The 24064-nt window shown below is 37.7% G+C and overlaps 1 protein-coding gene across 14 annotated transcripts in view; it reads right to left on the reverse strand.

Moving 5' to 3' along the window:
* The window catches only part of RBFOX1 (RNA binding fox-1 homolog 1), a 957841-nt gene extending 938641 nt beyond the window's left edge, over positions 1 to 19200 (reverse strand). For all 14 annotated transcript variants that reach the window (XM_074918958.1, XM_074918956.1, XM_074918994.1 and 11 more), the window contains exon 1: positions 19118 to 19200. In XM_074918958.1, coding sequence (XP_074775059.1) covers positions 19118 to 19192 — 75 coding nt within the window. In that variant the 5' untranslated portion in view covers positions 19193 to 19200. The remainder of the gene's footprint in view (positions 1 to 19117) is intronic.
* Positions 19201 to 24064: the final 4864 nt, after the last annotated feature.

The following is a 24064-nucleotide window of genomic DNA, read 5'->3' on the forward strand; positions in this document are numbered from 1 at the left end:
GTACTGTAAAAATACAATAAAGCACAAAACTACAGAGCAGAATTGGATCAGGAAGCACGCTAGTAGAACAGCTGAATTGAAATAATACTACTAGAAAGACTAAAATTCCGAGATTTCTTTTCTCTCTCAAGGAAAGAGGAAAAATTCTATTTTCCAATTCACTTTCTACAGGAGGTTTTTCAATTTCCCAATCAACATTTATGTATGAATTTTTAGTCAAAGACTGAACAGACTTCTTGAAAAGACTATTAACTGCAGCTATTCTGGAGCTATAGCTTCTGAATTAAAGGTCACGACAGTTATGAATGAGGTTATGGGCTTTTTTACACTACTACTTGGACTTATGTCTTCAACAGAAGTGGAAATTTAAACCAGAAATAGGATTGCTACATGACAAATGAATGAAACTTTAAACTACAGAAAGCAGGGCTAAGAGGAGGTCATTCGTAAGGCAATGCAATGAATTTGTGATGTTGATGTTTTGACAGGCGAATAGATCACTGAAGTCCAATGCCTGATGCAAGCAAAGTGGTACTTTTTGCAAAGCTTTATCTTAAGCAAACAACAACAAACCTTCCTTCAGAGTTTTGTGAGACTGGACGATGGAGCAAGTATTTTAAACCAATATCACAGACCTTATTTTCCCCCACGAGTTAAATTCTTTTCTCCATTTTTGAATCTTCCCTTCTCTTTCTGCCCCTACAAACTGCATGCAGGGGCATATTTGTCTCTTTCTCTACCCTTCAGCGTTTACGTAGAAAGCTTGGCTATCAGCATTATTGGTTTAAAGTAATGCAGAATTAAGTAGGACTTTGTCGTCATATCAAGAAATCAATGATACACTGAAGCACTTTTTAATTAGACCACTGTGGTCCTGTACTAACCCTGAGTTACAAAGATTAAATAATTGTTTATGGCATTCTCAATGTGTGGTTTACCATAGTGAAAAGAAGTTTATTGACTCAACTGTTAAGTTATGAGAACTGATGAAGTCTTGCTGAGTGCAGAAATTCTTTTTAGCACAAAAAAACAATGCAGTTTTATGACCCGACTCCTTTGAACTATTTTAATTAAGGACTACTATGATAAGAAACAAGTTGGAAAGCTATTTAGTAGGAAGACAGGCTCTCATTTAAATGTTGACATAAAGTCAGCATTTTCAAGGATATTACTGTACTTTTGTCTTTTATTTTCAAAGCCATTAACTTCTCCCAGCACATTTCTATCTACAGATCTAGGACCAAATCTGTTGTACATCTTCATGACTTAGGAACATGTGAAAGTCAGTATCACTTAGACATCTGTTCTACATGAGTAACTTTTTGATTTTTTTTCTTTTACTTCTCTAAATTTAGACATACAAATTTTAATAAACAACTGTCTTAAGCCTCACAATCAGATCTTCCGTAGGTGTCATCTGGCACAAGTCCCCTGATCTTAGTGAAGCCACCTTGCCGTACCACTCAAAAATCTGGCCCTAAAAGCTCATTATATTTATAAGTGTTATTGCTACATTCATTTTAATAATAAATATGTATGGGGAAGCATGATAGTAAAGCAAGAATGCTAATAATATTCTTAAAACTATAGAATTACGTAGCATCTGCATCAAAGTAGATGCAGATGCAGGAATAATGAGTGGTTTTGAACAAAGTACATTCATGGTCTTTCGTCTTGTTTCTTAACATTTAAAACAAATAAAATATACGAACACGGACTTGATAATGCTGAAGTTCATCTGCCAAATCCACGTCATCTGTGCAAAACAAAAAGGATTATTTGTCCCTCAAATTATTCCATAATAGAAAAAAATCAACAGAGGACTCCGGGCTTGCTATTTTTAAAAGGTGTTCAGACTATATAGTTGGAGTTTCAAAACCCCACTCGGTTTCTCACTAGATTCGTAGGTATCTAAATTCCTGCAGAGAATAACACTTCTGCCAAATCCCTCGAGGGAAGCCCTAGGATAAGCTGAGGTTGTCAGGACACAAAACCTGTTCCATTGTTATTCTTTCTCTATCAATCATTTTCAGTTAAGAAAAAGGTGAGCTTCAGCACTGAGATATAGACCATTCATCAAGGGGGGGAGAAAAAGAACTACTTGGTCCTTATGAGCAAACGTACAAGAAGCAGCAGCAGAAACAAAGATGAAGCAAAAGAGGAAGGAACCATACGGCTGAACGCGGGACAGGGGGCAACAGGCCGCAGCAACAAGCGCAAGAGGTACACGTAAATAAAAAGATTCACGCTGTGCATATGCTCTGGTTTGGAAATGTTAACGCTGGCCTATTGTATGCGAAGCACAAGCTGTAAGGCATCCACACGGACGCTGAGAAGAAACAGGACATAAATCCAGCCTCAGAGTTGAAACCCCTGAAAGGCTGGGTCATTAACTCGGCGCAGTGCTGCTGGAGCTCGTGCATCATTTGGCATCTGACAATCTTCAGGCACTCACCAAGTCTTCCAAATTATAAACGAAAAAGATCTACAAACCTATCCTGCTGCAAAATAGCATTTTAATATTTTCTCACAGTATGATTTCCTTTCAATTGCGTTACAGTCTTGCTAATGGTGATACACACAGTTAGTGGACAATGTTAACAGGTTACTTGCTGCTCTGAGATGCTGGAAGGGTACAGGAAAGGGTAGTCATTCCTGAATTAAGATTAATAAACTAAATTCACACCCCGCTGTAAGGAAACTACCTCCCATGGTAACAATTCAACAGTGGCCTTCTCTAAGGATTAAGCTTATTTTCAATGTATGAAGAGCAGGGGACCAGTGAGTTTCTCAGCAATAAGGACACTGTTTTCTAAGACACATTAAAGACACATCTCCGCTGAGACTTTGCTCATTCATGGTCTGCTTCAGAGACAGGCAGAAAGAAAACAGGACTTGGTAAGAGCTAAGTATTCAAGACCTCTAAAATTAAATGTTTTCATTTTCTTGACTGAAGGAATATTAACTTGTCTGTATTAATTTTTATTTTTGAAGATGCTATGGGCTCATTTTGATATCAAAGATTCTTTAGGGCACTTTCTATACTTCAGAGGTCTTATTTTAGTTTAACTTAATTAAAATCTTTCCGAATTTTCTTCCTGAGACATACTTAGCCTTTCAATAACAGAATACAGATAATTAAACCACTCCTTTCTATAACATTTGGAGATGGACTAAACAAAGTAAGACTGCCCAAATTACTGTTACAATAGTGTCTGCCTTATTATTTTATACACTGGACAGGCTTGGTGCCACTAGATAAGATCCTGGCGACACCTTAGGCCCTGCTTCAGAATAATACTTACTGTCTCTGAAGCCAGTGTATCAGGACACCAGGACTGTAACCATTCGTAAGAGAAAGACCTCCCCAGGCCTTGGATGCAAACAGACACCCCCCTGTACTTTAAAAAAAAAAAAAAAAAAAACTATCTCAGAGGTTAGGAGCTCATCTAGAAGCCACGGCTAAGTATAAAGTTGAGCCACACCTCTTTAAACCGTACCTGTTTAATCACTTCCAACCATCCTATCTATACAGTTTGCTTTTAAATTCTGTAAAGCGGCTTCTAAATTTCATGTACTTATTTTTTCTGAAAGAATAAATAATAAAAAGTTATATATATGCACCACTAGATGTTTCTATTAACAGTGTGCACATAAGAAAGGCATACAAATGTAACTTGCAGCTGTACTCTGCAAGACAACTTATTTTATGCCTATATTATGTTATTAAAAAACTGCAGATCTGAACCATTTTATGGTGTGAGTGAACATAGATTTTAGAACTTAAAATATGTTACACTGGACTGACAGTAACTTTGCACATAAAGGTACTAGCACATACTCAGGAGTCTAGATGGGAAAAACTCTGTTTCATACAAATAACCTGAAACATTAAAATGTATGCTCCATCCTCAGTGATCCAAAGGGAATCAGATTGAAGAGCTGACTATGTGTTTTCTAAATTAAAAATTCAAATCAGAACATGTAAAGTACTTTAAAATAATAATTACATGAATTCCAATTAAGTATTACACAGTAATTACAATGAGTGCTATTAGCAAATTCAAAATACAATTTCAGTTAAAGCTACTATCATGAAACACAGCAACAGACAGGTGCACCCAAACACCAACAAGTGGCAGAGAATTTACAGGTGCTTGTATGTTCGGGAAAAGTGAAATTAAGTCACTTGTCTGTGGTTTATGCCAACTCAGTCAACTGGTTCATATTTTTTTGCAGGTTTTGTAGGCTAAAGTGTTCTTAAAGGATGAGCACAGTGCAGAATCCAGGAAAGAATTTATGATATAAAACCAATTTAGAACCAGAGAAGCCCACATGGACTTACTAATAACAGAAAATTAGAGTTACTGCTCTATAAAGTTTTGGTTTTCTAGTATCTGTACCAGGTGCTTCAGAGAACAAGTGATCTCCTGATTTTAATTTATGAAAACTGGTTTATGAACTGAAGTTTCACCTTTAATAAAAAGCAAAAGAAATAAAGCACACTTTAGAATTAGCCAAGTGTGCTTGAAAACTGGCGGTCTGCAGCCAAAAAAGCACGACGCCACGTTATAAAAACCGGTTTTGAAAAATGTAGCATCACTGGAAATATTTATCTTGAAATAACTGCAACTTGGGGGGCTCTCATTTTGTTTATCCTGTACCACGTGCTAAAAGCACAACATGTAAAACTGGAATACACAGAAATCCCTATATTCCATGCGCACCATTCATTTTTATACAGCGTTTAGGAGCATCTCTGCGATCCAGACTCTACAAGTTTCCAGCTGCATTGTGAATAAAGGATTGCATGTCATCCATCGGCCAATAAACCCAGTGAGACCTCTGGCTAAATGTCCCTCTCCAGCATTTTCCCCCCCAAACTGCTACACTGATGCACCCAAATTCTGTGTTCTGAAGCTTTACTATTTGACATTACTTTTTTCCTTAAAGTATTCCACTAAAGTAATCTGAAACTTCCTTTAATTTTGGTCTTTGGACAGACTCACTCTACCCCTACACAGTAAATTTCATTCAGTGTCTCAAAATATATTGTCCTTAAAAATTCAATTGAAACCACATTATTCTTGTTGTATAACCACAAACACTGAATCATTTCCACAGAACAAATTAGACAAGTTGAGGTTTCCTTGCAAGTTTTCCAATCTCGTGATGCTTTCTATTTTCTATTGGGAACATTCTATTCTATATTCTAAAGCTGTATTTGTAATTAATCTTTTTCAATCCTAATATTTTTCAGAGATCTGATTCCAAAGTGTTCTTTCACTAAGGGCCTCAGTCTGCTCCAGTGTTACAAACGTGGGGTCCAAATGACAAATCTGCTGGGAGAACTAGAGACAGTTTCAAATATGAACAAAGCCTTGAAAAGACTCTGTACGTGTGGTGGAATGTGCATCCAGTCAGCTTCATGTGTGCTCTCTGTCTTTTAGAGAGCCAGAAAAAAAAATCCGTAACATTTTTTCCTTCCAATTTGCAATGATTTTTCCCCCCTAAAAATCTGCTGGGAATTCACACTGTCTTTGTTCTTTTTCTAAATTTCAGAGGCTAACTAATAAAAATAACGACAGAAAAGAAAAAAGTGAGTTTTCACTCCAACTTATAGGTTTGGCTTACAAATCTTTACTTCCACTTCTGCCATTCGTCGAGGCACACATCCAAATGAACAAGTAGGAAGTCCCACAATGACTTTAGGATGTGCTGAACATGCAATCCCTGTACCAGTTAGCAGGACACACAGTCATTCTCTACTTTGAAAATCAGGCCACAACCACTGAAAGATTGGATTTTTGACAGCTTAGAGGAATGGAGCTTCCAAATATGGCATCACTAGCTTTGGGGATGTTTGAACTGGAAGGTATTTTTCTCAATCCCAGTTCCCCCATTGTTTCCTCCTTGCACACCTCTGTGAGTAAAGCTTTTTGGTGAGTGAGAGTAAACCAAAAGCCTGCTCGTATCTCATCTGTTTCTGATGGGGCATGGAAGAGAAATGCAGTATAGAGTTATTACACAAGGCGTGGGTCAAAGGCGGCAAGTAGTCCTCAGGATTATACAACAGAATTCCTTGATTATGTGGAACAAATCACTATTAACATTAGGGTAACACCTTCACAGATTTTTAAAAAAAAGTTCAAAGCATACTGCAAAAAAAGTTTGATTGGGGGAAAAAAAAAAAAAAAAAAAAAAAGCCAAACATACCCGCTTTCCATTTCAACTATTAACATCCATTTTAAAAGTCAGAGCCTCCATACCAGCGCAGCCCTGAAAAGCTCAAGGGCCTGTGGTTCAACCGAGTCATCTGACTTTAAAGCAGAGGACATCTATTTTAGTTCATCAGACTTTCTAAAATTAACCAAGGTTCACAGCTTTTTAAAAACTACATACTAAAAAAGTGATTTTCTACACCCTTGATAAAAGTTCTGTAAATCCGGATTATGTACTAATAATTGAAATTCCACATTCTGGAGGCTTTTCTCAGAGGTTTTGCCTCTTTCCAGTAAAATCATAGAAAACAGAAAATTTTAACATTACGAACAAGCTAAAAGGAACAAGCTGCCTTCCACAATTCTCAGACATACTTAAGAATTGGATAAAACACACAGTGTCATGGTCGAGATGCAGAAGGATCTATTTTTGTTTTAACTTTAGCCCTGTGCAAAGAAAAATAAGCGCTCTGTTAATGACAGACGCACATTTAGCTTTACAAAACAAGCACCATTTCACTCATGTCTATTATTTGCAGAGAGCAGGGAGGGCTATTGAGATTTTTTTTTATATATATATATATATATATTAAAGATTCCTCATGATTCCACACAAGACTTTGTGGTATGGAGCCAGATCTGGCTTACTTTTTCTATCCTTCCCAGGATGATGCAGAATCCACCTGCTTGCATTTAACAGGTAACTCACAAGGACTGTGCGTTTTTTGTTTTTGTGGTGGTTTTTTTTTTTTTTTTTCCTTTCTTCCTTTTTCCTTCTCTCCTGCATGGACATATGCCTGCATGCTCATGTATGTGTGTGTATCTTTCAAGACTTCTGACTTCATAATTACGTTGTAATGAAAATAAATGTCTCTTGATACAGTCTCAGTTGTCCATAAACTCTTTCAATTGCTTCCACCTTGCTACCTCTCTTAGGTATGCGTAGTACTAGAGGCTCAACTAGAGCACAATTTCACCTCATATTTCTCGTGCTGCGGACTGACAAGTTTGAGCAACCTTGATGCTGCTGTGACCGAGACTAAGCAGCAATGACTGAGGAAATATATCACGCAACTATTCACACTTCTTCCCAGAGTTCTAACTTAAGCCAGGCCTAGGTGCTTAGCACAAAATAGTAAGTCTATAGAGGCTTTCCTTTTCTTTCCATCATGATCACATACATACAATCTCTGTGATGCTCTCTTCCATTACAAGAATTGCTATTGCTGGTAGCTTGCTTCCTCCTACCTAACATTTACTACTAAATAAATCCTTCCTCCCTCATCAGGATCAGACTGGATAGCTCTTGTACTTCCAAGTGCTGACAAGTCCGGTTCAGGTTGTTCAGCAGGAGTGCTGCCAGGTCGATGACTCAAGCTCACTTTTACCCTTATGGTGCCCAGGAATTCCAGTGATTCACATGATTCATCCGTCTCTAACTACTTTGGCATCCGTCTCATTTATCAGCAACCCAACATATCCAGTGTCTTACTATTTGATTTAAGTCACAAATTTGTTTACATTAAGAAACATTAACATTTTCCACATACGAGGAAGGTTACTGTCTTACAGAGGAACAGTATCAGTCATTTTAAACTTTATCACTAAGTTATATATTTTCACTACTCTCTAATTTTTCAGTGCAGTCATAAACAGCATACAATTCAAAGATTTTCCCACAATGCACCACTGCAGCTACATTCTATTTCTTGCCTCTAGTGTCCTTAGGGTTAAAGTTGGGTTATTGTTTTTTTCCATATTTTCACTTCTTTACACCAATGTGCTTTAAGAGGGACTTGTCAAGATGTTTTTCATTTATTTCAAAACAATACTCACTAGAGGGTTTGTTTTGATTTTACACTGAAGCCCTTTACAGGGGCATATAAACTTTAATTATAAAGTTAATAAAGGCAAACAAACATGAAGTTATGTGAGCCTAGTGAACGGAAAAGGAGAATGCTAAAACTGGCAGAGAGGACAGGAAAATATCAATGAAAGTACAACTTTCCAAATTTCAAGTAGTCCACAAATTCATTAATTCATTAAGTGTTCAGTGTTATCTCTATCTCTCGCAATTGTAAACTAGAAAAATAATGGCTCAAGAAACTTAGGTTACAGATTGTTATCTATGCAAGCCCATATATCTTTTATAGCTTGCTAAAAAATCCTGAAGTATTTATTTATGATGAAGTCTAATTTGTTTTGGTCTTTTGGTTTTATGTTGTATAGCATATTGTAGCACAATAAAATTTATGGATTTTACCTATACAATTTATGTACATCGGGATAAGAGAAACAAATATACATAATTCACAAATTTATTTCAAAAACAAAGATGCAAACATGGTAAAATATTTCTATCAGTCTACACTAAAGTAATTTAGAAGTTTCTGCAAAAAATAATTTTCATGGGGTGAGCGGAAGTAGCATTTACCTGCAATATTATAAATGATAGTCCCTTTAAATCCTGTATTTTCACACTTATTAAACTACTACTAATAGGAGTCCTGCTGCTAAAATACGACGTAGGTCTGTTAGAGCAATACCGTTACCTCACGATTTTGAAAGAACCTTATTTTTCAAAGCGAGAGGAGAAAAAGAGATGTGTTACCCTGAAGTGCATAAGGTAGCTCCGAGAAGTCAGGCCCAACTCTTCCATCAACATTGACAAGTGTGGGAAAGGGCGATGAACACGCTCAGACGAGATCACTGATTACAACACAAATACTGAATTACATAACTGCAATCCTGAAACAGAATTTTCACATGTTTACTGAAAAAAATAGAAACCATTTTTGTGCCCTGTTACAAGAGGTATTTATGCCTTAACTGTCACCAGAAAGTGCAGCCATTCAGATAGACAGAAGCCCACAGTGGTCGGTCAGAGGGAGTCACCATGACATTCTTGTACTCTAACCATTCTGGCCCGTTTTAAAAATAAGCAATTTAATTTCACTTTCCAATATTCTTCCAAATGTGATGACAGTTCTGCTTTTCCTAGTGCCATTAACTTCATAAAAACTAGCCAACAGTAGCTACGATACCATTCCTGAAATTCATGTAGGATAATCCCCAGAGCTGTTTCAGTTCAGTCAGCAGTTACGCTAAATCAAAAACATGCACGGAAAAGTACTATTTCCTACCTTTGTGCAGAAAAAAAAAAAAAAAAAAGTTGCTGCTGTAATTTGTATTTATACTACTTTATCATATAGTGCTGACAATGCTGCAATGGCACAACATAGCGCTGGGTTTATATTTCATTTTAGAAAAATGATTCTGAGAGATTTGGTGTCTTATTATAACTTCATTAGAGAGGAACAAAAAGACATATATAACTGTCTAAAACCCTAAGGGGCTTTCGTAGCATGGAGATTGCCGGAACATAGAAATGCTTGAAAGAACTCCTAAAATGGCCATATGCAACTCCAAATTCCCGTTGTGCAGAATGAACTCAAGATTTTATTTTTTTTTTTTTTCATTAATTCCATCCTATAGGAATAATTCAAACCAGGTGAAACAGAATGCAGAGTTTAGACTGATTAATAAAGGCATAAACCAAAGTTGAAACAAAATGCCCATTTTCATCTAAACGCTGTTAAATTTCAGTGCTTGTTGATGGGTAGTTAACCTAATTGGCTTTTGTTGTTTCCCATGGAACCTCCATTTTATAACCAGAGCACATGGAAATGTAGGATGATGGATGTGCAGTTTCATCCACTTAAGTTAAGCAGGATAAGACAGGCTGGTTTCTGTGGGTAGGTGCACCTGGACATCTTTTCCTAGAGTGCTGGATGAATGCAGCTGATACTCACAGAACGCTGTGCACATTTATGGTATGATTCCCACACGTATTGAAAGATGTTGAGAATTGAGAAGTGTCTACCCTTACACAAGAAGGTAGTCGTTATGTCTCTAGAGCTATCATTCTAATAAACGACTGACTAGGCTAATAACCTACAGACTGTTCATAAATTAGATTCTAGATATCAAAACGGGATCTGCAAAAGAAATAGCAGAGATGCTTATGCTCTGAATCCTCCTTACCAATCCATGTGCTATTTCTCTCCACCATGCTGTCCCAACCAGGCTGTTTGTGGGACCAGACTGCCTCTCTCGCTGTATCCTCCTGTTACAACTTCTTACATTCTTCCAGGGCATTGTTATTCTTCTGATGAAAAATTGCACGATGAGATCAGCAACGTAGCTGCTTCAATAGCAGCCTTTGTGAAGGTGGCTTGGTTTCAGCTGGGACAGAGTTAATTTTCTTCCTAGTAGCTGGTACAGTGCTGTATTTTCAATTTAGTATGAGAATAATGTCGATAGCACACTGATGTTTTAGTTGTTGCTAAGTAGGGCTTATCCTAAGTTAAGGATTTTCCAGTTTCCCTTGCACTGCTAGCAAGGAGGTGCACAAGAAGCTGGGAGAGAGCATGGCCAGGACAGCTGACCCAAACTAGCCAAAGGGTTATTCCATACCATAGGACGTCATGCCCAGTATGTAAACTGGGCAGAGCTGGCCAGAAAAGACAGATCACTGCTGGGGCATTGGCCAGCTGGTGGTGAGCAACTGCAGTGTGCATCACTTGTATTTCCTTGAGTTTCAGTTATGAACTTGTTCTTATCTCAACCCATGAGCTTTCCTTTTTTTTTTTTTTCTTTCTGGTTCTCCCCATCAGACCGGGGGGATGAGTGAGCTCAGCTGTCGGTTGGGGTTAAGCCATGACAGAAGGCTATACACTGCGTGGTAATTTGGCCAGTCTCTCACAAATACAGATATGAATTCTACAGTTATTTTTCCCTCAAAACTGATGAGCTTCTTGTCTTTTGAAGCTCCAAAAAGTAGCATGGCAGCCAAATCCAACATTCTGAATTTCTAAAAACTTCCAATCCTTCTAAGTCATTCTCACATGAAAAGTATTACGCATGTAGCCTTGTTAAATCACAGAACCGCAGTACTTAAGTAGCAACAACAGCAGGTAGCTCAAATATCCTAGTTATCTGCAACATCAGTACAGGAAGAATAATAAATAAATATATGAAATGTAATTTTTAAAATATAGCAAAGGAAGCTGAGCCATAACAGTCTAGAAAATAAGTTCATTATATTTACATGTGTATTTACAATGTTTATGAGTTTCTAAGCCTCAGTAAATAAGCCAACACTAAATAAAAGGAAGCAGTCAGAGAAAACTGTCATTATGACCTGCTACAAACTTCACTGAGATTTACCCACTCCACGTACCTCAGTTCATAAAAGTCAAAATTCTTCTATAACCTCATCTTCCATAATGGAATAAATCAACACGCAGCATTTAACTGAGAGAAAAGGAAAATAAGACTGAACATGATAAAAGCATATAGAAAGGAATGATACAGGAAAAGTCTGTTTCTGTTTACACTTTCATATGCATTGCCAGCAAAGTAGTAATGATAATTTTGTAATAAGAAACAAAAACCTCCTGTTAACTCTATCAACATCTAATATGGGGGCAGACACAATAATGTTTGGCCATAGCCCGGGGAGGGTAATTGGATCCAAGATTTACCTCCTGATTCCACAAAATTTATATGAAAGGTTTTCCACTGCTTTAGTGAATATCTAGAGACTATCCTTTTGCTGAAAAAAAAAGTTTCAATTTTCTTTTTTCTCCCCGAGATTTACTGAAGTATGTTGAAGTATTAGTAAGTTGCACATCGAAGTGATCTACTGGTATTGTAGAAAGGGCACCTCTATGTAATTGCATCAAATTGGCTCCTGACACATTTATTGATAAGATGGATGTAGATAATGTTTGTGCGTTCAAATAATCTTCTTTGGCTATTACTGCATCTGTAGCATGGAATCATGGTTAGAAGAACAGATTCAGTCCTTGACTGTGGATGAAAATTTACATGGAGAGGATGAAACAATGAAGAAATAACGTTACACTTCTGTTTGAACAGAAGAGGTTTTATTTGTAAATAGTACCCTGATGTTTCTTAGTGCTCTTAAATTTAATACCGTAAAATAACAATTAATAATCAGAAAAATAACCATGGAATGAAAGGTCTGGGAGCTCCCAGGCGATACTGAAACGTTCACTTATAACTCACCAGTTGGATCTGAGTTAGGACCAATAGACTTTGCAGTCTCCAATTGAGGGCTGATCATTTTGCACAGTTTATTTTCACTCCATCTTGAGGAAAACCGTTCATCCCAGTCACGCCTCCTCATATGTTGAGTATCACAGCTTCTAATATTTTAGACGTAGAGTCTTGAAAATACAGCGTTGCCCTTGCAGTGTGTGCTAGGTTTGAAGTTGTCATCAAGCATCTGCATGGTCTTGAGTGAGAGTTACTGTGTGAGGTCACATACTTGCTTAGAAATGAAAAAGAAGTGTCCTTACTTTAATAGATTATCTTGAAAGTCACGGCTGGGTGAACTACATTATTATTATTATTAGAAGGCAAACAGTTTGCGGTTTGGGGTTGGGTTTTTGTTGTTGTTGTGTTTTTCTTTTAATTCAAAACATTGTTTCAGTCTATTTTATAAATTGTTTCAGTCTATTTTATAAATATGATGTAATTTGGCAAATTTTATTTAGGAAACCATCAAAAAGAAGCAAGAGGGATAAGGTACTGGTGCCAACTATAATGCGTGGGGCACTGAAGAACTGGGAAAGCAGGATTAATATCCCTCTGCTACACAAAGAGAAAGCATCTCCTATCCCAGCCGTTGTCCAAGCTGTTAGTCTGTGGAACTAAATGTCCTCTACTTCTTCCCTAGCCCAATAATTATTTTATTAGAAAATAATTGAAGCAAAGACCAACAAAACCCCAAAACCCACACTGATTCCAGCGTACCTTGTATTCTGACAGTGAAGATGCTTCAATTTGTGCCCTATTTTGTACAAAATGGATCAGCTTCAGCACTGGACTCTGCTTTCTGGACGGCACAGAACACTGCTTCATACAATACGCTATGACTTAATTTTAGCCTCCTCTACTTTGCTCTGTTTTCCTGAAAATTGTCAAGAAAACACATAGCTGCCACACGGCTCAGGGTTAGCTGGCCCAGACGCTTCGCTTGAAAGCGCATCTGGCTTCTCCTCACTTTGAGGGCAGTGAACCTGCTCTGCAGCTGCAAGCCTTCATGTGGGGCAGGAGCCTTCCTCCCTCTTGGCACCAGAAGTCACCAGGTTCCATTCATCACACTCCCCAGAGGCTGGGCTTCCTCTGCCACTAGGGATGGACTCTGGCTCTGCGGCCACATTAGCTGCAGTTCGGAGGTCTCAGGGTCTGTGTCTCTCTCCTCTCCTAGACTCACTTTTGCAGACAGGGTTACATAGACCCCGGTGTTAATCACAGACTACAAATAAGCCAAAGGAAGGCTGTGTAAATAAGACAGGGCAAGAAAAAGCATTTCTGCTTGCCTTGTTCAAGAATAAATTACAAGTACGTAGGCACGTGCTACTACGGATCAAAACGCAGTAGCCCACTGAAAACCCAGTCATCAACAAAAACTAGATCAGAAAATAAAATCCTCAGCTGAAGGCAAAAATCACATCGCAAACATGACAAAACGAGACGTCCTTCCTAATGTGCGTTTAAAAAATTAAGTTTCTGAAAGAGTACACTGGCAGCAGCCATTTACTTTATCTGTACATTTGGGAACACATTGAGAGGCAGCTTTTCAATCTGAAGGATCAAATCTGACACAATTCATCAGACAATAACAGTGAAATCAAAAAGACAGTAACTGGAAAATGTAATCCTCCCCTGAAATTTTCTTCAGCTCACCATCTGCTTCCATTCTATTACATCCCACTGGGGACTCACTGTCTTGCAACATCTCCTCTGGGTAGAATTGCCACAGATGTAACAGGCAGGACTGATAGCTTCGCCACATGACTCAGCCATCAGGCGTTGGGTGACACAAAACTTAGCCTGCACGTTACCCTCTGACAAAGGAGAAAACCGAGCCACGCAAAAACCAGGTAACGACAGGCACTGAACCAAATGCCGACGCACTGCACCAACACAAAGCACGTAAACCGGCCAGGTTTTCCCTAAAGTGCAAACAGCAGGATCGAGCCGCCACCACAACAGCAAATTTACAAGGATTTAACTGCAGAGATTATTTCCTTAGAATACCCTCAAATACAAGCATTCCCTCCAGTTGCCAGAACTATTTTGCTGACACAAAAATTCATTGTTGGTGCAGAAGACTTGTATGTAACTACTTTGACATTAATATCTGTCTTTGAAGGAAGGTGCTGTGAGAGACGAGATGCTCTGAGCCAGCTGGAAAGAGGCAAGCAGGACCTACTGAAATGCTAGTTTTTGTCTTCCACAACTTAAACTAAAATGGTAGAAATCCTATTTTTAAAGATAAACAATCCCTACAGCATAGAGAGAAGAAAAGGATGCTGAAGCTCTATCAATTATCCATTAAGAGTTTAGAACATTTCCAGTAATTAAAACGCACTATCAAAGATTATTCTTTGTAGATTAACTTTTGCCCCTTACCTATACTTAAACTTGTGCTATGTAGGCTACATACCTCACAACGTGGTAACTTGGGAAAAAAAATTGTGTTTTTCTATTAATTTGTTCTTGAATCCCTGAAATTCAAAGTGCGTGCTCTTTAAATGGTATGTGTAAGTGAACATGTCTGCTTTCAAACAGTCTTTTCAGCAATAAAGGAGAAGGAAGGAGCTGTTTAACTTATTCCTCTGAGTTTCCACTACGGTTGAATTCTGTGTGCCAGAAACACGAAGCCTGTGTGCCCCACTCATTCACTTTAAGCTTTAAACTATGATCAGGTCATCTGAGTTGTTCCCAGGTGAAGAACAAAAGATTTTTATAAATAAAAAAATATTATTATTATTTAGCGTATTCATCATTTATTCAAATAACTATCAGGTAGGGTGTTCTATTTAAAACCTACAGAAGTGTGTTGGTCCAGCACAGGGGAACTCCTTTGCTGTAAAATGCCTATTTGCTAGATACTCATTCCTCCCTCAAACTCCAGTCCAGCAGCGCATACAAGTATGACCTCACCTTTACTCGGCTCAGCAGCTACATTGATACCAGATGGTCAAGTCACATTGTTCAAGTCAAATCTGTGCATAATGGTTTCTCCTATTAAGCCATAATCCTTTGGGAACCAACAATTCCTGCCACTGTTGTGATAACGTTTACTAGAGATTTAAACAATGAGAGCAGCCTGCAATGGTTCTTCCATGCTTCGTGGTACTGTTGGCAGTATCCATAATGACCCTGCCCATCACATCAGCTCCAAATCCTAATTTTTTTTTAAAAAGTCAATGACATCATTCAGATTGTATTAGGAGAAACATTACTTCACATCTTTCAAACACCAAATAAAATCAAAAGTTGATACCAATCATACACCGCTGAGGAGTATTCAAGGAATTAACAAATAGAAATTTACCTAAATTTTCCCATGGATTTTTTCCTGGTCAAGTTTTAGGTGAACTCTTACAATCACTTCAAAAACGTATGAATACATTTCAAGCCAAGTGAGGGAAAGCGATTCATGTTACTAATCACATTTTAAGATACATTATGTGTTAAAATTCATCTGGTCTTTTATTGAAATGCCAGGACATCCAAATGCTGAAATGCTTTCACCCAGTTTTGTAAAAGGTCATGTTGATTTATCACGAGGAAAAGTTCATACCTTCCTACTTCGCAAAAACGGGAAATAGTCAAAATTAAATCAAAGTATGTGTAATGACTTACTTCTGATTTACCCGATACTTGTTTTCTCAGACTGGGTAAACAAAACCAGGAAACAAATCGTTCTTTACAATAGCTGGCAAGGATCACAATGTGTAACAACAGGAAACTCCCAAAATCTTTACAAATCCATTTGAAAATCCCTCCATCGCGTTCAGTTCAGCTTCTTGAAGTCTGGAAGCCTCCAGGGACTTTGGACCCAATTAAAAGCCTGTGACAATGCATCAGTTTAGACAGGTATGGAATGAATATAGATTGGTTTTTATTATTAATCTACTTTAAGGTCTGTCTTTACTTTCTTACTAAGTGATTAACACACACCTAATCGAGCCTTCCGATTCCTGACGTGCTATTAGCTTTCTTACACTCTAATGCAAACTTTAAAACAATATGAAAATCCCCACCTAGACTGTTCTAAATACAAGAATGTTTATTCTGTTATTTTTCTGACTAAATTATTATTCTGCTTGTGCGATGCAAAGCATGATTATATTCAATTAATTGGAAAATTATGTTTCTCGTTTTGCTCATTTTCAGTACATATTTTAAAAACTTCTTGAAAATCGTGATGCTTTGGGAAAACATTTAAAAATTAGAATACCTCATGAAGAAGTGCTTTTCCCATTCAGAAGCATTTCTTTTAGGAGGACTGTTACCAGGATGACTTGTTCTGGTGTTAGAATGTTCATTTTAACCTAAGAACAAACTCACTACTTGGAATTGTAAAATATCCTGGCACAGTATTATTTTCTGTCTTTCAAAATCCACTGTGCTGTGATTCTCTGCCCCCCCTTCCCTCCCCCCCGCCATCTTTCCACTGTTGCTGCGTTGTAAATCAATAGGACATTTGGCTCACAGCACCACTCATTCAAACAGGTTTGATAAAGACAATGACTAAATTAAGCACTGTGCTTGCTGTTATTTTCAAGAGCTCCCACAGACTACAATCCTGAAGATGTGTGCTGCCTCCAGGGCCAGGAATGGGGAAATATCCGGACTGGGGAATATCTGGAACGCAAAAGTTACGCCTTGGCACAAGGAGTCAAATTTTAGCATCAGTGGGAGCTAACCCAGAAAGGAACACAAGTCTGTGGCAGCAGAGACCACGTGAACTCTTGTGAGATGGGCATGAACATACTTTCGAAAATCCACCGCCTGAGGATGGAAGGATTACTGGATCTATTACGGCAACACTTGCTCTTGGTGGCTTGAAATTTATATTTATTGATATTTATAACATTGTCATATAATCATTTTAGTAGCAGATTTCTGGGACCACATCGTTACCTGTCCTGAGGAGGACTTCTAGGTCAGGTCAGTAACTGACAGCTACTACACATTTTTATTTTTTAGCTAACTTGTATATTCTGTTACATTCATGATTACAAGACTAATAAAGATATTAGATAGTTACTGAATATGATAGTGTTCTCCAGTCTTATTTTTCAGGTAAGTTAGAGACATATCCCCTGCTATGGTTGCCAATAACTAGCTTTTAATTAGCTGCTTATGCCAGTCACCAGAAAGGTCCCTGTAGATCTCAGAGCTCAAGAATTCTCAGGATATTCAGTAAGTGGCAGGTGACCTCCTCCAGATCAGTGCATGTATCAATATCCACTGTCATAGTACTTGATTTTAGAAGAGACCCTTTTACAACTTCTTTCACACTTGCAATAATAAAAGGTAAACCCCATCAAGCTTAGTCATTTTTTCCCTTAAAATTCACTTTTGCTGCAATGCCCTTCCCAGTTAATAAAACCTAGACTGTGGATTTGCTGTGACTACAGCCACATCTTATCGTCATATCTTATATTTAGATCAGAAGTTTATGAGGCAAAGTCTATGTTTTTGGACTGATTTTATACAGCAGCTAGTGCACAGGCTTAATTCTAAACTGTGGCTCCTAGGAATCGTCACTAATGATAAAAGTAACAGTATTAAGTATGTGTTATCAATAATATCATTATTCTTATTCTCTGATCATTTTCATAGCTTCAAAATCAATGTCAGGCAATTAATTTAAAATATACAGTGGATGCATTATTTTCTAATAACCCTACAAATGTGTGTCTTGGTTAAACAAAGAGAAATTCAGCTCCAGCCAAGCATGAAATATTCTGTAATGTTTTCATTATGAGGTTACATACTGAGGTTGTTCATTAGATAGACTAAAGAAGTAGACAACAAACAAAAAGTGAGAGAGAGAAAAGTTCAGGGCATCAGTGGAAGCTCAGCAGCGGTTCTAGCTTTCCTTTGATAAGCGCTCTGGGCAACTCTTCTGGATTCTCGCACACTGGAAGACGGCTGCCTCCCTTTGTCAGCAGTGCTGGGACTCGGACGGGTCAGGACTGACCCTCGGGCTGTGCAGAGCAGGCCCCAGGTGAGCTGGGAGGCTACCGGCTGCTTTCCCTCCCTGGGCTGCAATAATCAGGGGCTTCACTGCCAAGCCCAGCTTTGATTTGTGATTTTAAGGAAAACCACTTGATGTATTACGGAGTAAAATCTTAGTGTTCTCGCCTTTGATTATCATTTTAAGTACAATTAATTGGAGACTAAAGATGGGAAAGCTAGTATAAAATACATTTTTCTCCTTTACCATGTCTGCATTCTCTCCCATGTAAGCAAGCTGGGCTTGTCACCTATTTCTTACAGCTAAGTAATGATCATTACAAAAGAGAATTAACAGTACTTCTAGGATATATAGAGAGATACATAAGTAGCTGTACATTAGGCAGCATCAGTATGCTTCTTCCTTTGCTTATCATTTCTGCTATGAAAGAAAATCATGAGGATAATACATACAGAGCATTTAAGAGTACGTGTTTCCTTTGAATGCGCTCATTTTGATGATATTCATCATCATTAACCACAAGGTTTGCTTCCATTTCTTTTTATTTTAGTGAAGAAAGCTTTCTCACCAGCAGTATTTGCACTTCTACAGATTTCGATCCTCCCACTGGTTGAAGCTGTATGTACTAGCTGGATTCAGGGAGTGAATTTAAATTACAGAAATATGTACATAAATATTCATTTCTTTAGGCTGTTTGCACCCCCTCCCCTCTCCAAAAAAAAAAAGACTTAAGTACTATAGTCAGTGGATTAAGGCACAGTCAGAGCAAGGAGGATTGAAAGAAGTGAAGTCAGGTACCTACTTCCCATTCACAAAGCCAGTGCTGTGACCTTGTGTCTTGTAGTGAAAAGGACTCGAGACATGTTAACGCTTCCATCAGCTGCTTCTCTGTAACATCCCAGGGACATAACGTGTAGTTGTATAAACGATGTGTAGCCTACGCGTTGCTCTGATGCTGATGGCATTTGGCTTTCTCTGCTTTCGTAAGAATTAGGGACCATAGAGAAGCATCCCTGTTAGAAATTAAAGTATCTAACAAATTGGGTTTTGGTGGTTTGAGGTTTTTTTTAAATGTAAAATAATTAAAAATATCGCTTTTAAAATTAAAAATATCTTTTTTTCCTTAGCTAACAGCTATTATTTCTAAATCTTTGCAAATATGAAAGCTTGCAAAGGTTGTTCTCTCATTGTTCTACCAGCAATAGGAGTCTGCAGACTAGTTAAAACAAGCAGGATATAAAATTATGTTTCTGCATATAAAGAATTTGGCATTAAAATTACATTTATCATCCATTGTGCAACACTGTACATGATAGTATCTCTGGAGGTCATCTTTACTAGCTAGTGACATCACTGAATTTAGAAGATATTAGTCTAAGAATATGACAATTTTTACACAGTTCTTTAGTGAGTAACTATGTAAAGAGGGCAGAGGAAGATAAAGTAGGAATGTAGGGCAGCAATAAGCATCTCATATCAAAAAGGACATACTCTCCTGTTTTTGTAGGGTGATAGGCTTCTCTTGCCCTTTCTTTGCAGCATTAAATTCATTTGCTACAGCTGTAGATTGTCCTTTCAGATATACACCTCCACCTGTAAATTAAACCTTACTTCATGAAATACCCAGTCCCATGAGAAAAATCAGCAGTCATTTTTCTGATTAATGGACATTGAGTGAAACCATAGTGACCACTACAGTATTCTTGGGTTGATGTCTTTCAAAATTTCTTTTTGTTGCCTTAAAATGTATCCACAACCTCAGAAAATCTCCTGAACAATGACTTGAAAATGAAAATTCTCATTAAAAAAAAAAAAAAAAAAACACAACCAAAACACACACAACGCTATTATCTCAGCTAGTTCTTCTGGATGTGACTGATGCACAGTGAAGTTAAATGACTTTACCAAGGAGAGACAACAAACAGTTCCCTTTAGATCCTCAATATTACATGAGATACACATTTAATTTAATGTCATCAACTGCAATGGTTCACAAGCACACATGATGAAGCAAATTAAGGAACGTGGTGGAACGCTTCCGTGGAATAAGGAACTTCGACATGATTTTATAATGACTGGGAATTGAGTGCTTAACACATACCGTGGTCTATATTTGCCCTATAAGCAGCTGAACAATCAGAAGACATGAAAACAATAGCCATTCCCTGTCAGTGTAGGCTAAAAAACAAAATGGTTTTGAAAATAAAGACAGCTCAGCTAAGTAAGCTGTTTCTACCGCTCCTCTACATTTTTGACAGGAGGATACCTACTATTATCCAGCCACACCGGGAAAAGCGTTTTCTTCCACTAGCTCCATGGGATTACACTTCTCTGCCACTTTCTCTCTTCACCCCATTTAGTGATGACTGGTTTTTGGCAAACATCTGCAATAAAGCGGCTTCTCTTTTATGAAGCAAAATAAACAACACATGGTGGATTTAATACAACCTATCATCTCCCTCTTCAAATGACTTTCACTGCATTTTCTCCTGATAGTAAGCAGCAGCTGTGTTTAATGAGCTGGAAGAACGGGTCAATAAAAAAATATATATGCGTGTTGCTTAAGTATCTATTACATATATGTAGACATTAAGGCAGCTCATGGTGTTTAGCCTACTACAGGATCTTATAATGAGAAACCACCACAGGTTCCATCAAACGAGATTAAAGATTCTTTCCTCACACAGTACTGCTATTAATTCCTGAATATTGTAAACTTATTTTTCAAAACTGTAGTTTGTTCCAGTACAGATGATCAGACCGTACCAAGGATCTGTTTGCCTCATTCTGTAGAGTTAATTCTTGAAATAGATGCCTCTTGTCTGTTCTGATACTGTTTTTCTCCTAGTTCACAAGGGAGAGTTAACTCTGAGTCAGCTGCTGGTGTACTCCTTACATTTTACTAATGCAAATAAACAAATTTAACTGTAATTACAAAATTACAAAACAAGACGAGTGAGAAGCTGCTAACACCAAGTATTTTTTAAAGTTATTCCGAGGGAATACTATCGAATTTGCCTGTTGAAGTAAAACCAAAGCATTTCTACACAGTAAATATTGGTACTAGAACCCACTTCCAAAGATTTGTCTGACACCAATCAACACCTCCAAAACACTGATATTTTTAATTGTATATTTATTCTCAGGCCTTTTCTTAGACCCAGAAAAATTTTTGAACCAATGTACTGAAAAAAAAAAGTGTAGGACAGGCATAAGGGTATTGTCTCTCTGTTTAGAGGGCATTTGAACATCATTAGCCCAATCAAGGAGATTCTCAAAATTGATAGAGAAAATGTGAAATGCTCTCATCCAAGAATATAGAAGCAGAGCACAGCTTACACTCTAACAGCTCAGAGTTTCTAATTGCACTCTTAGAAAGCGTCCTGGCAATAAGGTGCTTAAATTACTACAGCAGGATAATGATCATCACACTAGTTTGGAGGCATCTGGGATTGTGACTTGAAAGAATCAAGCATCTTGGCTCTAGTCTTTCATGTTCATGTACACATCTGAAAAAGCTGAGTCGATCCTTTCAAAAGTGAACTTAATGAATAAAAGTGTAACAGCCAAGAATTTATTAAACATTAAGAAAAGGATCAGAGCAAATGATCCAAATGCTACCTCTCGGAGAGTAAAAGGAATGTCTAATTAGCTGTTGCTTTGCACCGTAACACAGAATGAACCAGCACACCTTTGGATTGGCTTTCAGATAAAAAGCATTCCTGAAATGTTCACAAGAAAACAGAATTCGTCACAAGTTGAATCAAATCACTGAGTCCTCAAAGCTCGGTGGTCTGTTACCTAACAAAGACCACTGTCCAGAATTTCAGAGTAAAAGAAGAATCTTTGCACTACATCAAAAAAAAAAAAGCCTAATTCTGCAGGTAAAAAAGATGCATTTTTGAATCTCTTACAGGGTAATATTACCAAAAGGGCTCAGAAGGTGCAGGCAGTAAGTATATTAGCAGTCACACACTCCATTTCTCAATACTATTACAGAAATTAAAATAATGGTAATGATCTAATTATATATGGAGTCAATCCTACCAGAATTGGGGGGTTCACTTAAAGTTCAGACACTTGCTAACAAGAGGAAAGGATGAGGAAATCACCTTCCTTACATGTTCCAGAGACCAGAGCGGGCTGGAGAGGCATACTGCATTGAGTTACACACGATAAGGGACAATTTCGTTCTCATAGCTTCCAGCTCTGCCTAAGACTTACAACAAGAAATTGAAAATTCTTATTAACTCATTTCTGGAAGAGAGCAAAATCTCCTAGAGATGGTTTTAAATTTAATTGTTTGTGAAGAACATCAGGACCCAAACACAGCAGTTTAAAGGGAAGTGAACAGCTTTCAATTTACCTTGCAGTCTATTATGATCCCGGGCTGCTGATGCAGAAACTTCTGTACTCTAGCAGCTACGTGGAATCACTGTGGCAAGATATAGTTGTGCTTATTTATGCAGCACATTCACAGCTACCAGCAGGAGAGCAGAGGAGGTGTGGGAGGGGAGCTAAAGTCACCCCTGAACAGAACAGCTCATGAGCACTGAGCTTGTATCTCCAAACCTTTTTACACACAGCATGGGATATTAAGAAGGTGGCAAACATAGTCCGAAGAGCAAAAATACATTTCTTTAATTCAACTTCTACTCTACAAACTACTAACCAGGTTAAAGAAAACCCAAACAATCCCTCTTCAATACTTAACAGCTTCCACGAGGCTTCAACAGAAAGAGGGCAGATTTTCATCACTCCCGGAGAACACAAGGGAGCTGAGCAATTTGAAAAGCCAGTTTCTTATCTAGAAAGATGAAATGATTTATACCTTGCTCCTTGCATTCTCTTAAGGCAGACTACAGACAATTCTGTTCACGTATACTAAATGTTGTCTTGTTTGTATATACAACTTGAGCCTTGGATGACATATAGTTCAGAATTGCTTTGAAGCTGTCATTATAACAGCTCTGTACTCTTGCTTTAAAGGATTCTCTTTTTTTTAAATTGCAAGTCTCAGTGAAAGTCAGTTAGACCTGGGTTTCTACAGACAAAGGAAGTTTTCAAACTTCACTTTTTGTCCTTACAATGAGTCTAATAAGTTAGTCACACACTGGTGGCATTTGCTGCATTATTTTACTTATCACAGCTATAAAAATTGTGTGTCTCTGTTCCAATTTGATTATATAGTACTTGGTAAAGCTTAATGAGGAATTAGGTTTTCAACTTATAAGTCAGAAAAAGTTAGACCAGCGACTCTATTTTGTGCGTATTTAGTATCCACGCAGAATTTTCAAGTGGATTTTAAGCCGCTTTTTAGCAATAATGTTATTTAGTCACATTTATGACTGTGATTTCTGGTTTTAGCTCCGACCAAGGCACACTTTCTTCTACGAACTGAACTCTGCAGAGCCAGGGCACCCTTCTTGTTGTTCTTCGTCAGATATTTCATCGGTATAAACTCTATTCTATTTAAGATTCCATTCCAGAGCGTGGTACATCCTGTGGTACCAGTATAGTATACAATATTGTCTGATATTGGGAAGATGATTAAACTGCCAGAAAAATATAAATTATCTAAATTAGTAGTTTTGTATATATCAGTAATTCTTGGTAAACTGGACAACAGATATGTTAAAGGACTGAAAATAATGTATTTGGTACAGAATTTAAACTGCCAAATAACAGAAACAAATTAGTTTTCATTAAATAGTGGGAAGGACTATAATGCTAAAGAGCAGCTAGTGTC

Source organism: Athene noctua, chromosome 15 (genome assembly GCF_965140245.1).
Source record: "Athene noctua chromosome 15, bAthNoc1.hap1.1, whole genome shotgun sequence".
NCBI classification, from domain to species: Eukaryota; Metazoa; Chordata; class Aves; order Strigiformes; family Strigidae; genus Athene; species Athene noctua.